At 38.4% G+C, this 13953-nt stretch overlaps 1 protein-coding gene across 7 annotated transcripts in view; it reads right to left on the reverse strand.

Moving 5' to 3' along the window:
* Positions 1-13953, reverse strand: part of CTNNA3 (catenin alpha 3) — a 399590-nt gene that overhangs the window by 124078 nt on the left and 261559 nt on the right. For all 7 annotated transcript variants that reach the window (XM_086900642.1, XM_086900643.1, XM_023930192.2 and 4 more), the window contains one exon: positions 10087-10179. In XM_086900642.1, the coding sequence (XP_086756768.1) occupies positions 10087-10179 (93 nt within the window). The remainder of the gene's footprint in view (positions 1-10086; positions 10180-13953) is intronic.

The raw sequence follows: 13953 nt of genomic DNA on the forward strand, positions 1-13953 counted from the left end.
GAAATGTAATAGAAATGTAAACAGTGCAACAACACCATAACAGGATTTCCTAGGTCACCACTAGGACACAATGGTTCTGCTCAAGAAACCACAGAAACATGCTGGCACTGCTATTTTTGTTCTTTTAACACAAAATCATGGGGAACTTATTCCTGTCAAGCTGTGCCTTGTATTTCTCTTAACACAGTGGGGGAGCCTAAATACCCAGATATACCCAAGCTTTGTAAAAAAAGAGTATCTATTTACCACTAAGTAAAAAAAAACAAACTTGAAAGCAAAAAAATCCACTATAATGGTAAAAAGGTGCAAGGATATGTGACACTTGCTTTGGCATCTGGCCTATAAAGCTGCAGTAACACAGATATGAAAAACCCATAACAATTTAAGAGCTTTGAAAGCTGAATATCTTGTATACAACATACTTAACCATAAAATGCATTTCAGTCAATATAAGCAAATAAAATCGAGGTCATATTGATAACAGCTCTAAACAATACAGACACATTTTACCCAAGGGCTAAGTGCATTCCAAGAGTAAATAAATTACTGGCTATATTTGTTAATAAAACTGACTTGAATTGTTTTGTAAATTCAGAAGGTAAACTCTAAACCCCACTGGAAGCAGCTGAAAGTAGATGCAGAGTAAAGGGAGATTGTTTAATCATTGTATCAAAAGTGACATATCAAGACAAAGCAAGACTGTACTTCCACAAAAAACTGTCATCCATTTCTGAACACAGGAGAATTTCCATCCACAGCCCACTCCTTTCCTCATAACATCCCAGCAAATGCTACCTCAGCAGCATTATCTAGTCCTGTCAGTTATGAGGAGCTAAGTCTACATCACCATAAAGCTTCACATTATCTTCAAGATTAAGACATCTACTGCTACAGAGGCACTCAAAAATCCAACAAGAAACAATGACACAGTAAGAACTCAGCAATCCTTAAAACACTAAATGCAGTGGTGAAAACAATTAAGACAAATTATGATCCAAGATAAAATTTCCAAGCCTATTTGCAATCACTACTTTGGCAGAGCTAGTATTTAAAGAACTTACTAAGACTTTCTCCTTTCCCACAATTTAAAAAGCAGGAAGGATGGATCTCACTCAAGGCACATGGTTTATCAGTGAACATACTTGACTATGTTTGCTAATAAATTCAATAAGTTAATTATAAGTTTACTTGTTCTGAGAATATGAGGCAACTTGAAGCGCTGCAAAAAACAGTAGTGAACAAAGAGTTACATTATCCCACTTAAAAATCTAGCAAAAGCTTTCTTGATACCAACAATTAAAGGAAGATTAAACTTCTACATGATTATTAAAAGCTACTGGCCAAAGAACTTGTGGCTGAATTAAGAGTGTACAGATAAAGCAGTCCCTCAAGAACAAACAAAACTGTGGGCAAGGGGGTAACCCAGCAATTCTACAAACATTACTGGTCTGATAGCCTAGGCAAGAAATTAGACACAATTCTGCATGGCTTTGTCTCCTGGTGCCTGGGCAGTGGCTGCTAGTGATACACAGAAATACATTATCATTAAACCAGGCAAAGTTTTTTTTGTATTTTATTAAAGCAAATTGTACATTTTCACTCAAAAACAAACCTTGCAACACAGTATAAGGCCTGCTGAGAGGCACGATGCACCCCTCAGGGACAAAACCAAACCCACAGACAGCAAGCAATCCTCTGAAGCTCCTCCTACCCCTGTACACTCCTGTTTGGCCTTTACATAGGGACCATATACACATTTCTGAGTTCATTTGGAACCCTTCCACAGAAAAGGTACACAAAGTTATCTTTAACAAACAAACATTTCCATTATTTTAGTTTAAAATGCCACAAAAGAACTGACAAAGTATTCAGTATTTACATTTGGGTGGATAGCCACTCTTTTTTGGAGACAGACAACAGAATAGGCTCAACACTTACAGACTGACTCTTAAATGCATCCAACAGCACTTTCCTTCTCACTTGAACTGACAAGTGAAGCAGACAACAGATCCAAAATAAAGTTGGGATTTTTTTTGCAGGGCAGATTTCTGGTTTCTGATTTGCCTGGAACCATAATTTCAGTTACTTTTGCTTTCTTTATTTTGCACTACTGAGACTCAGGTTAAGAGAAAAAACATTTCTGTTTCTGCCTTTTAGAATACAGTGTCTGTAAGTGACCCAGGGAATGTTTTGGATAGGATTTTCCAAAGGTATCAGGATGGATTGCACAAATCCCCTAGTTTTTTTCAAGAACTGAAAGTGCATTTTTTGACTCAACCAAAAAAATCACTGTTCCTCTAACTGTATTTTTTGAATTAGTTATACACTCATTATCTAGGATCTCACCTAGGATCCAGCAAATCACTGAACAGTTACTTTAAATAATTTTAGCTATAATTTGAGTGTTCTAACTAAACAATTACTTTCTTGTGGCCATAGTTTGTAAACATGGGGGACAATTAGACTCTGCTCAGAAAGCCACAGAACATTTCAGCCAAGCTTATCAAGACTTGATAATTAATTCTCAAAATTCTGATCTCAAGATAAGCATATTTTTTAAATGGAAGGTTAAAATAATCCTCAAGACTTACTGATACATGGAAGAGGAAATAAAAAAAACCAAACATTCTCAGTTCTGCTTGTAACAGTTTTGAATATAAAAAAACAAAACAAAACATAATGGAAGACATACCTTCAACAGTGTCTTCCAGATCTGGAGCTCAGCTACCTGTAGATCACTATAAATACACTTACCTTTGTGTTCCAAGCGTCCTCATGCAGCAAAGCTTTCTAGAAATGTCAGCCTTTTCTACATTTTCTTAAGCTGTGTAAATGCCCTATCACAGCACATCATCAGTGCCTCTACATTGGGATAAATCTTCTTCCCACAGGGGATAGCTGGGTTTGCTGACCGAACTGCACTGAAACAAGGCACCAGCACACATCACACTCCCACAGCCATGGTACAGCTTCCCAGCACATGCCAGCATGACAAAAACTCTCCAGGAATTATTCAGTCTAAGGACTTGATCTCAAAAGGTGTTCAACATAAAAAGCCCCCGTGCCTAAATACAACAACAATTATCAATCAAATTAGCTGCATACTAAAATTACAATCTAAAACTAAAGCTTATGTAATTAACCTTCTGTTTATTGAATTTTATATCCAAGTAAATCTTTAGTCCAATTTATAATATAATGCATATAAAACAGAAAAGTCCTTGTGGACTATTCATTCATGTACCAAACTTTGGAGAGATGAAATGAAACTGCAATAGAACCTGAACAATTGCAGTATAACTGCTCTACGGTTACAGTTGTTAAATATTTTGTATGATGAACACACACATGGATTACACTTATAAACTGGGAGAGAGGGACATCAGTAAAGCCCAACATATATGACAACTACCGCTTCATGTACATTTTTAATTATCTAATACAAAATCCCAACCAAAACACCAACAAGAAAATACAACCAACCTACTAAATTAGTATAAATTAGTTCCTCACTCCCTCTTGGGATTTCTAACAAAACCATCACCATTACAAACAAAACTCCTCTTTAATAATTATCTGAATGCCCATGCCCTTCATTTCCTGTGGTATCTATAAGCTATGGTATGGTCTGAGGTGAAGAAACAAAGGGCTGAAGCCAACAGCAACCTTTCAACCTCACACAAAAACAAGTTACTGAAATGACAGCAGAAAGCTTTAGGAGAGTTACACAGAGACAGGGACAAGGAGGCTGAAAATCCATCATGTGCCTCTGGAAAGAACGGGTAGAAATAGTCTGGTGAAAAAGTGGGACTCACAGACATCCTCAAGTATATTCCACATCATTCACACAGTCAGACAAATTCCAATTTTTCACCTGTTTCTGCCACAGTCAAAGACCTAAGCAGCAGCAAACACTATCATGCCCTTTCTGGTCCTGGAGGTTTTTGCTGTCCTCCCGCAGCCTCACTACATGCCTCTAGCCCCCACTGCACGCTTCAAGGACCTTTCCTTGCTGCAGCCTACAAACTCTGGGATCTTCCTGGGCTGCTCCTCTCTCCCATTTCAACACAACACAGCTGTGAACAGACAAAAAAGCCAACAGCCCATGCAGACCAGATTGTTCCTCTAGCAGGATTAGTGCCAGAACATCACTCAGGTGACGCGCTTGTTTTCACTTACAGCAGGACCAGCAATGGAAAGAGCCTGCTTGCATTAAGAACATTCAGTACTTGTAGTTTAACCCCAGCGAGCAATTCAGCACCACACTTGAAGCCATGCATGCAAGCAAAGGAGAACAAGGAATTCCCATCTTCTGGCACACATCCAGCCAAGCCCAGGACAACAGGGCTCCATCAGTGGTTTTACACACAAAGCCGCGTGTGCACGTTCTGATGTTCTAACAGCCATGTGGTCAGAACACTCTCTACCGTACATCCTCTTACTGTCAGAGGTCCATTAGAGCCAACTGCTGTGCAGGACAGAAACCACCATCCTGTTAGCCAGGTCTCATTCCATCTCCTGGGCACCAGAAGCTACACAGGGTAACAGTTCAATATTCGAGGAAATTACTGAAAGGGACAGTTAAAACCCAGAGTAAGGCTACTGCATCCTAGCCAAACATATTGTCCACATTATTTTCCTGCTAGGATGCCAATATCAGCACATGTGGGAAATAAAACGTGAAAACCAACACCACCAAAGGTTTTCACAGAGCTCCTAAGTCCAAAATTATCTGCAAGTACACATCAAGTTGCCTCCATAGCCTACAAAATTCTAAGAATAGTTTTGAAAGTGCTACAATCCCATGATACATACAATGGCATAACCTTATCTGAAAACTGGAATTTAATTCCCACCAATTCATCACATAAAGATATACTGGGGGGAAATAAGCTTGGTAAACAACACCAGAAATTACTCTGCAACAGTAGCAAAAGCTCTATGACGTAAAACAAAGCTTTTCTAGCTCAGAAGAGCAAATTAAGACTGCCTCCATGTCAACAATAATGCACAATCATCTAAGAGACACAGGAAGCAAACAAACTGCTGCTGTACTTGCTACTTCTACTATTACTTTCAACGCTACTGTGACATCTCCTAATTAATTTTCATTAGGAATTTAGTAAAGCGGGCAGTCAAATTGCTAAATATTTTTGCAAACGCAAAATGGGACACAGAAAATCCCCTTGCAGATCTCGTTACCTCTCTTTGCCACATTTAATGACATTAAAGCATTGTAGTTTGCACTCAGAAATTATGAAAACACAAGAAGGGTAGCCATCCATTGCCTTGAATTTGATTCTGCTGCTATAAAACCATTTAAAAGCTCTTTTCAAAATCCTGGCAGCTCAGATACACAAATCAAGCAACATTTGTAAGATGTGCCCTTTCACCCCTCTCCAGGTCAGATACTCCACAGACTGATGGAATGGTAGGGGCTGGAAGGGACTGCTGGAGGTGCATCTGGTCCAACTCCCTGGCTGGCCAGGGCCACCCAGAGCCAGCTGTTCAGGACTACACCCACACGATTCCTTTGAAATCCTCCCTCACAGCTCTGCCAGAATTTCCCCAGTCTGACCCTGCACACAGGACAAGGGAACAGCGTGCAGGGAATAAATAGAAATTGCTGTGCCTTTGCTTTTCAAGCTCATGCAGAAGGCAGTAGAAATCTCTAGAAAGCTTGTTCCACAGCTGATGGGACAGAGGCACACACAAGCACAAGGCACATGCAGCCCATCCTATCATCACTGCAGCTACACCAGCTTGTGTACCTCATCCACTTCCCTAAGTGCTTGCCGGACTAAGTGCTTCCATCTGTTCCTCATCTACATCCCAGGTGACTGCAGGGTGCTGAGCACTCACAAGAATCCCCATCACACTGCCAGTATTCCAGCTGGAAAACATCTCCAGGTTAGGTGCAAAGCTGGTAAGAGAGATGCACAGCTCCCCAGAACTAAGCCATGTCAGATGGATTCACAATCAGTGATTTTAGCTCCCTGCTTCAACAAGAGCAATGAATTCCTTTGACAGCCTATGCTATTTACACCGATTACTGCATGCTACAGCTATTTACATTTTCAGTTCTTTATTGCTGTCCATCCCTCTCTTCCAAAAACCATGTAGAAGTCCATCTCTTAACAGTGGAATTATTTTGCTGTCTTGTACTACTCTAGGCTTTCCTACCCTCCTCCCCAGACTCAGTAGGTTTTTTACCACAAGCAGTCTCTAATAATGGTACTTTATTGCCATTCCTTCCCTCCCTGGCATTTTGCTGTAGGAATATCAACGAAATGTAGCATCTCAAACAAACTTATAAATTCAGACAAAAAGGATGAAGTTGAAGAGATAAAAAAGAAACTCCTTTCTAGGAAAAATACTTTCAAGTTTTAAAGGCAAAGGGAAAAACAAATTGTTTATAAAACATTCACAGCACTTTGGTGCAATATGAATCTATAGCAAATGCCCTCCAGCAACTCTAAAAAATCTCAATCAGCCTCATATTTTATGTTCACTGACTGCAGGTGAGCAAGAAGAGGATAACACAGGACAGCTTCTGTACTGCTACAGAAGCTGAGGCTACCCAGGGTTTGTATTTTTGTTTAATATTACAAAGTGAGAATTTGTTGAGAATTCTATTCTAACACAACAGATGCTGGAAGATGAAAGTTAAGACTGAAAACCTCAAGGCATTCTGTAGTTAATTATTCTCTCTCCAAGTCCTATCATTAAAGAGCCAAGCAGTCACAGCCAGCATGAGAATTTGAACAGCACCTAAGAGTAACGGTGGGGGGGGAGGCTTCCTCCTTCCAACTGTTTATTAGAGAAGCTCAAGCCAAAGCAAACATCTAAGTCTATTTGTACAGAAGCACAAAGTACTGTGCCTTCCAAAACATTTGTGCTCCACAGCTTTAGGATTCACAGTATCCCAATAAGCTTGCTCCGAGGTTTTGAAAATGACAAACCTAAATTGCCATAAACTGAGCAAGATAATGTCCTGCAAATATTAGTGTCAGTATATTATGCTAGGGGATATAAAAAAGATGGCATTCAAAATTACAGCTGAATCCTTCACAAATGTGCCAAGTGTTACACACTTTTCATTAGTTACATAGAATTGCTTCTCATCTCAGTTTATAACCAGATGGTTTCTATCTATCTCTCAATACTTCAGAGAAAAACAGAGCACACCAAAATACTAAGATCCAAGGTCCTACTTGTATCAATGCTTACATCTCTTCTTTAAAATATCTATAATAACTTGGGATCAAATGACTTTCTAAATTTTTTTATCAACATCTTGATTAAGCTAAACCATAAAACACTGTGTGGTTTTCTTGCATTTTCCTTCCTTTCATGATGTTCCAGGAATCACCCTGTACCACTCCAGTAACTAGCAGCAAGCTCCAGTGAGAGCTCCCTTTCAAACTAAGTGAGCCTAAAATTCACTATTTCAGATATAGTTCTTCTAAAATATGCCAAAACCTCTGCTCCATACAACTCTCCAGGAATCTTTATGCTATTAAAAAGGCTCTAGGCAGAGCCCCCTGACAAACTGGAGATCATCTCAGCTGTTGCCTTAGGACCACTCAACTCTGACCTCCAGTTGTGTTGACACAACTGTTCCAGCTTTAGGCTCAAGGTCATTCTTCTCAAAAGCAGCAGCTCAGGATTTGAAAGCTGATTACACAACAAAAATGTAAAACTCTTCATAGAGTTTAGACAGAGGAATCAGATTCTCATCTGCTAATCTCTGGTTTCCCACAGGATAATTCTCCCTCTCTATGTTGACAGGTTTACCATCAGAACAACCACAATCTTCCCCAAACACACCACTGAACTGAAGCACAAGGATAACAAACCCAAAAAACAGCTCTACAGATGGATAGCCTTGTTTTTAAAAAATAAAACCTTGTTTGTTTCTGTTGGTTCTTTCCCATGCACTCATTTGAAGTCGAGATTTTGCTGGCACACCGGGACAGTAACATGAATTCCCACTACAACTGACACTGGCCATCTTACTTACCTGACAACACCCAATTCTCCCAACCAAAATGGAGTTACATGAAGAGAAATAATTCTTCCTTCATCAAATCATATGCAATTTTATTCTATTATTACTGATTAAACATTTATGAATGTCATGAAACCTTTGTAACATTGCAGGGTCATTATGTGTTTTGCATTGGCTCTAATATAAGTGCCCAGCTTATTTCATTTGTTGAACAATCAAACTATTTGACAATCATTTCATTTGAGAAAACAAAAAAAGAGGGTTCAGAATCAACCCTCTACATTTTATCTACAGTAGAGCATGATTAATGTAACAAATGCCAAAAGGCTTTCCCCTCCAGTGTTTGCCAATTCTGTAGCTGCCTTTTCCTCCAAGGTGTTTTCTATAAGTGTTTTTTTGGGGCATTTGCAGTGGAGAGGTTTTACTTTATTTCTGCTATATCAGATATCGATCCATACGCCATGCTTCCCTTCAAGAAATATTTTGCAAAGCACATAAAATATCTTTCTTTTCACTCTGAAGATTTAAGAGCATTGCAGAGTTCTACATGTGAATTTCCGCATCCTGAATTCTAACTGATATGCCTCAAAGGGAATCTAAGAGATAATTATTTTCCCTACGGAATTTTTTCAAATGATATGGAATAATCTGATGTACTGAAAAAATGCACAGGCCTTAATCTGCTATTTCTTACTTAGGTAGAATGTGAATTGCTTTCATAGGGCATGGTCCTTATCTAAGAAGGCAGCAAATCCTGCACAATGAGCACACCATTAGTAGCAATATAATCTTATCATGTACATTCCACATTCTCTTTTTAGTCAGATCTATAACCATCAACTAATTCACCCCAGTTTTACCTTGAGGTTAAACAAAACGCAAAGAAATAAACTCAAGAAACTTTCATTTTACTATAGGAAATTAAAAGCCTAGAAACTTAAATGGCTGTGAAGAAAAAAAAATCAATATTTTAGTCAAAGTGAGATTTTAGGAGTTTCTGGTATCAGATATGGGGGCTTCAATTTCAATTAAAAAGCTGCATCTGAATGCATGATAACCCATTATAGAAGTGCACCTGACCCCTGGAGAAACAAAGAAGCCTTCTTACAAATCCAACAACACATTAAATCACATAGGATTGTGATGTGAAACACAGAACTCTTCAAGTTTTAAAAACAGACATTGAAACTGAATTATTCAAGAGAAAACATTGATTTGTAACATTTTCAGAACATCACACTTCCTCGAAAGAAATTTCTTTCTCCAAGACTTGCCTTTATTCAAGAGGCGTAAGACTTCTCAAGCTTGTTGTTGAACATATTAATATTTGCTCTTCATCTTTTATTTCAACTACATTACCACAAAAGGGTAAGAATACTTATGACACTATGTAAACTAGAGTGTTCTTCAAAGAACTAATGATCTTGAAATTATGCAGCCTCAAGGCTGCAACACAGATCAGATTCACAGGAATCAGTAAAATCTTTGCTCTAAAAGATCTAACTGCAGAAGTTTTTATATCTCTGTAAATTTGAGCATGAAAAAGTGAACACATTTTTGGTACTTAATATCTTAGAAAAAGTTTATCTGTAGCTGTGCTTTTTTTTCCATTCATTTCCTTCAGACAAAAGTTCAAGCTTTTAAATGGGTGATAAGAATTCATACTTAAACATTCACTTACACAAAAACCAAATCAAGTGGTGAGTCTTTCAAGTTAAAGGCCAAAATAGGTGCTGCTTTTTAAGAGTAAATTATTCCAGATTTCTCACATTACAATGTTTATTTAATCAGGTGTGATCTCAGAAACAGAGCAGCATGTTTTCGCAATTGCAGTTTTTATAGCTTTTCAGAACTCCCAACCAATGCAGACAATTAACCATTTCTATGTTAACAGAACAAATGAACAGATTACCCAAGTATCTGCATTTATCATTTGGTCTCCATTTTCTAGGCAGAGCTGTGTAAATGGAATGGGAACTCAGACTAAAGGAAAACAACTAAACATCTGCATTGTGTGACAATACAACAGTGTATGGTGAGTGCACCACTGTGGGAATGAAGAGAACAAGGCCTACCTGTGGGCACAAAGTCTCAATCTGATTAGCTGCCATTTGGACAATTTTCGTTCCATCTTCATTTGTTGACAATGAACAAGCAAGATTGGCAACCTTAAATAAAATAAATAAACAAACTTAAATAAGCCAACAGCCTGGTAAGCAAGTACTCCCGCTCAGACTTCAAGCTTGGTAAAAGCAGGGAAATAGTGCAGGAGGCAAACAGAGCTCTGGAAAGAAGTGACAGTGATGAAAAATCTTATGACCTCACCCCAATTTAGGCTCAGCAGGTAACAGCTGCCGAGTGGTGTTTAGAAGATAGAAAGAAATTTTAAAGCAAGAGCCTAAGGTTTCAGCAGATTGCCTGTGATCTTGCCCCTTAATTTTTCAGAGCACTTCAAACCATAACCACCTTTTACACTGTTCTTTAAAATTTACTTTAAAGACCTTAAAGCTCAAATAGCACTTACTTTGACTTGTAATTAAACACAAAGTAATTTCTGCCCCAAGCTATCCACAGATCATTCTTTTAATTAGTAGTATGGTTTTCAACTGAAACGATCTCATCATACAGCATATAAAGTGCAACCAACAGTGACAACATATATGGAAACCTGAAATCCATGAAAGAACAAATCTGTCTTCTGTTGTAACACACATCATAGGGATTCAGCTTCCTTTAAAGGAAAAATCTCTTGCACCAAGCTCCACAAGTTTAAATGGGTGAACAAAAAGCATCTCACTCGAAGTGAGGGTACTGGGATCCAGCAGATCTTTTTATCCCACTGTAGTAGTATCAAGTCCTTCTGTAAATTACTCCATGCCTGTTAACCATCACAGCCTTCCCTGAAGTGGCTGTACTGCCTACAGCCACTCTAATGTTAATGCAGACCAAAGCCAGCCTGAGAACCAGACCTGTGCAGCACTGCAAATACAAACACACACCGCCATAGTGACTTTGGAGTTACCCAAAACTCACACAATGACTTCTACAGTTCAGCTGCTGTGAAATAAAGCAAATCTACCTTTATCAACATTTTAGGACACCACTACTAGTTCAATAATGATCTACTACCAAAGGCTTTTATTATTCTTATTTCATTGATAGAAGTAATTACTAGGCATTAGTCAGTGCATAGACAAATTAATTACTTGTCCTATTGAAAATTCAGAAGAGATTAAGAAATGCTTTATGAAGGGGATGACATTTAGAATGCAGGGCCTTCCACATACACCTGCACCTACACAAAAATACATCACACAGCTTTCCCTGGTTTCCCAATACTATTCACTGATTCCCTACCCATGTGAAGGATTATCTTTCCACATAAAAACCAATGGCTAAGACTGAAGAAATCCAGTTTTCATCAATGCACTGACACTGTATTTTCTTTTATTTGAAGTGAACTGCCATGGGTTGTTTTTTTTTTTTTCTGCAGTATCTTAAAATAATGGGTTTGCTTCTATGCTTTCCTCCATGACTCTTCAGTTTAAACTACCCACACATGACTTTACATCATCACAATATGACCCTAAAAGATGCTACACTACTCCCTCCCCTCAAAAAAAAATTTAAAAAAAAATAGTAAAAAAATAATAAATCATTTTTCTTTGGATTGAAGGTCAGGAGTTTTCACTACTGGTCTCAACAATTAATTCATACTGGCTTCAGTATTTGAAATTCCTTTGCCCCAGCCACTGAGGTGCTTGTGTATCCCTAATGTAAATCTGTGTTCGCTCACATTTTGTTCATACCCCACCTAGGCAAAATGAAGCCCTCTACAAGACTCACTGCCAACATCATTAATTTAAAGAACTCTTCTATGCCTAAAGCAGTAACATTGCAAAGGCAAGATAAAAAGGCAATGCCAGCCATTCCACCAGGACAAAAACTATCAGCAGCTTGCTTTTTTCTCTTTACCATAAGGTTCCTCAGGTTTTTCAAATTCATTTGGCAACTTCCAGAAACACTTTACTTTCATTTCTTGGACTCCACTACAAACGTGTGCAATACAGAGCTCCTGTTTATCAGTGAGGTACTGCTCTAAGCAGTTTTGTCCTTGTCTTGATGAGCAAGGCAGACACAGTTTACAGCAACTTTTTATCCTGTTTCCTAGTTACCCTGGCTCCAGCATTTCAGTACAAATGCAGTCCTTGATGTAAATTGTGTCACAGCCACAGAATAATAAACTAGGATGAAAGAGGTTTCCAGAGATCATGTACTCCAACCCCCTGTTCAAAATATGAGAATGAACTCAAATCCAGTTGGTGCCAGAGGCTCAGTGTAACAGAGCAGCATCTGGGAACAAATTCTGTGTTGTTACCAGACCACACAGGATATTGGAAGGGTAAAAAAAAGAGTGGCTCTTCTCTGACCAAGCATGCTCAGGTTGGGAAGGAACTCTTAACCCACAAGTATTCCTTTTTATTTGAAGTCAAGAGCAATAAGGATTTTTTTCTAATATAAAGAGGAACAACTTTCTGATCTTACGTTTCCCCTCCTGATTCCTCAGCTCTAAGCATTGCTGGGTGATTGCCCAATTCAGAATAGTATTCCCAAAGCACAAGCAGCAAACCAAGGGTGTAAGACTAGGAATTTACATTAGGCCATTTTTCAACAGCAAACAGAGGTTTGCATTATTTATATTAGGTGTCTTAAAAAATCTATTACGTTAAACAAAGTAGTACTGACTGCTTTGGAATAAACAAACGTTGTATTTTGGATGTGTATTTGGAGTTCATACTACAGTGCTACACCAGCAGCGAATTTAGACCTTTGCCTTGCATTTTAATCAATGTTAATAAGACTTCTGTTTCCATGAGAAAATAAGTAGAATTTTCTTCTCCTGGCATTGAAGCAGCACTTGTCCACATGTACCTTCTGTCCAAGTAAAAGGGCTCACAGTCAGTCTCAGTAGTAGGCGATAAGGCTCACAGCTATTCCACCCAAAGACAATCCAGATCCCTGGAAGTCATTAACATGGTCTCGGCCATCAGTACACTCCCTGTTGGTACTTCCCTCACCAGCACCTGAAGAGAAGTCCTTAACACAAATCCAAAACACAGTAATTTGAATAAATCCCATGGAAAGAGGCAAACACCCGTGTGTAATTCTTCCAAGCAGGTGGAAAGGCATGGGAAAACCTGAGGTCTCTTTTGAGGATATAAAGTTGCTAATAAGGAGCACAAGCTGTTTCAGCAATAGTAGATGTCTACAGTCCATAAGAAAAAAAACAAGCCCCAGCATGGGTAAGACCTTCCTCTTCATCAATACCATACAATTTTTTACCATCTGAGAAATCATTACACCACAGTCTCTCCCCTAAGCATTATAAACTACACAAATACGTTACATTTCTTTTGTATTCTCTAGGAGAAACTAGCTTTTCTTAGAGGAACTTTAAACTCAAGTTCACTGAAGTCCCATTAGAGAAACTTCATACTCAAGTACACTGCAACTTCAAAAACAAATAAAATTGCAAAATGAAAACCCAAGCTTCCTCTCAGACAGAAAATAAATGTCCTTCTGAAGAGCAAAGTTTGTCAGGACAAAGAAAAAGCTTACTTGTAGGCTGCTCTGATTGAAATCAGAACTCTACCAAAAAAAAATCATCATCATTTTCTCCAAACATTTTTAAGATACTAAAAAAGCAGTTACACAGCTTATCCTTGAAATCAATGAACAGAGAACAAACCATCCTTGATGAGGTTTAGCAACATCAATTAATACACTAATTAAGGCGCAGTGGGAAAGGAAGGCTTTGAGCATGTAAGTGCAGCACTGGCAGTAGATTAAGTATTTCATTAACCTGATGGATTTTTAGATTGTGAAGGCACCTAAGAATGTATTTTTTGATGCCCATTACCTGTACACAGAAGATATGCCAA

This window comes from Cyanistes caeruleus, chromosome 8 (genome assembly GCF_971803275.1).
Source record: "Cyanistes caeruleus chromosome 8, bCyaCae1.hap1.1, whole genome shotgun sequence".
Lineage (NCBI taxonomy): Eukaryota > Metazoa > Chordata > Aves > Passeriformes > Paridae > Cyanistes > Cyanistes caeruleus.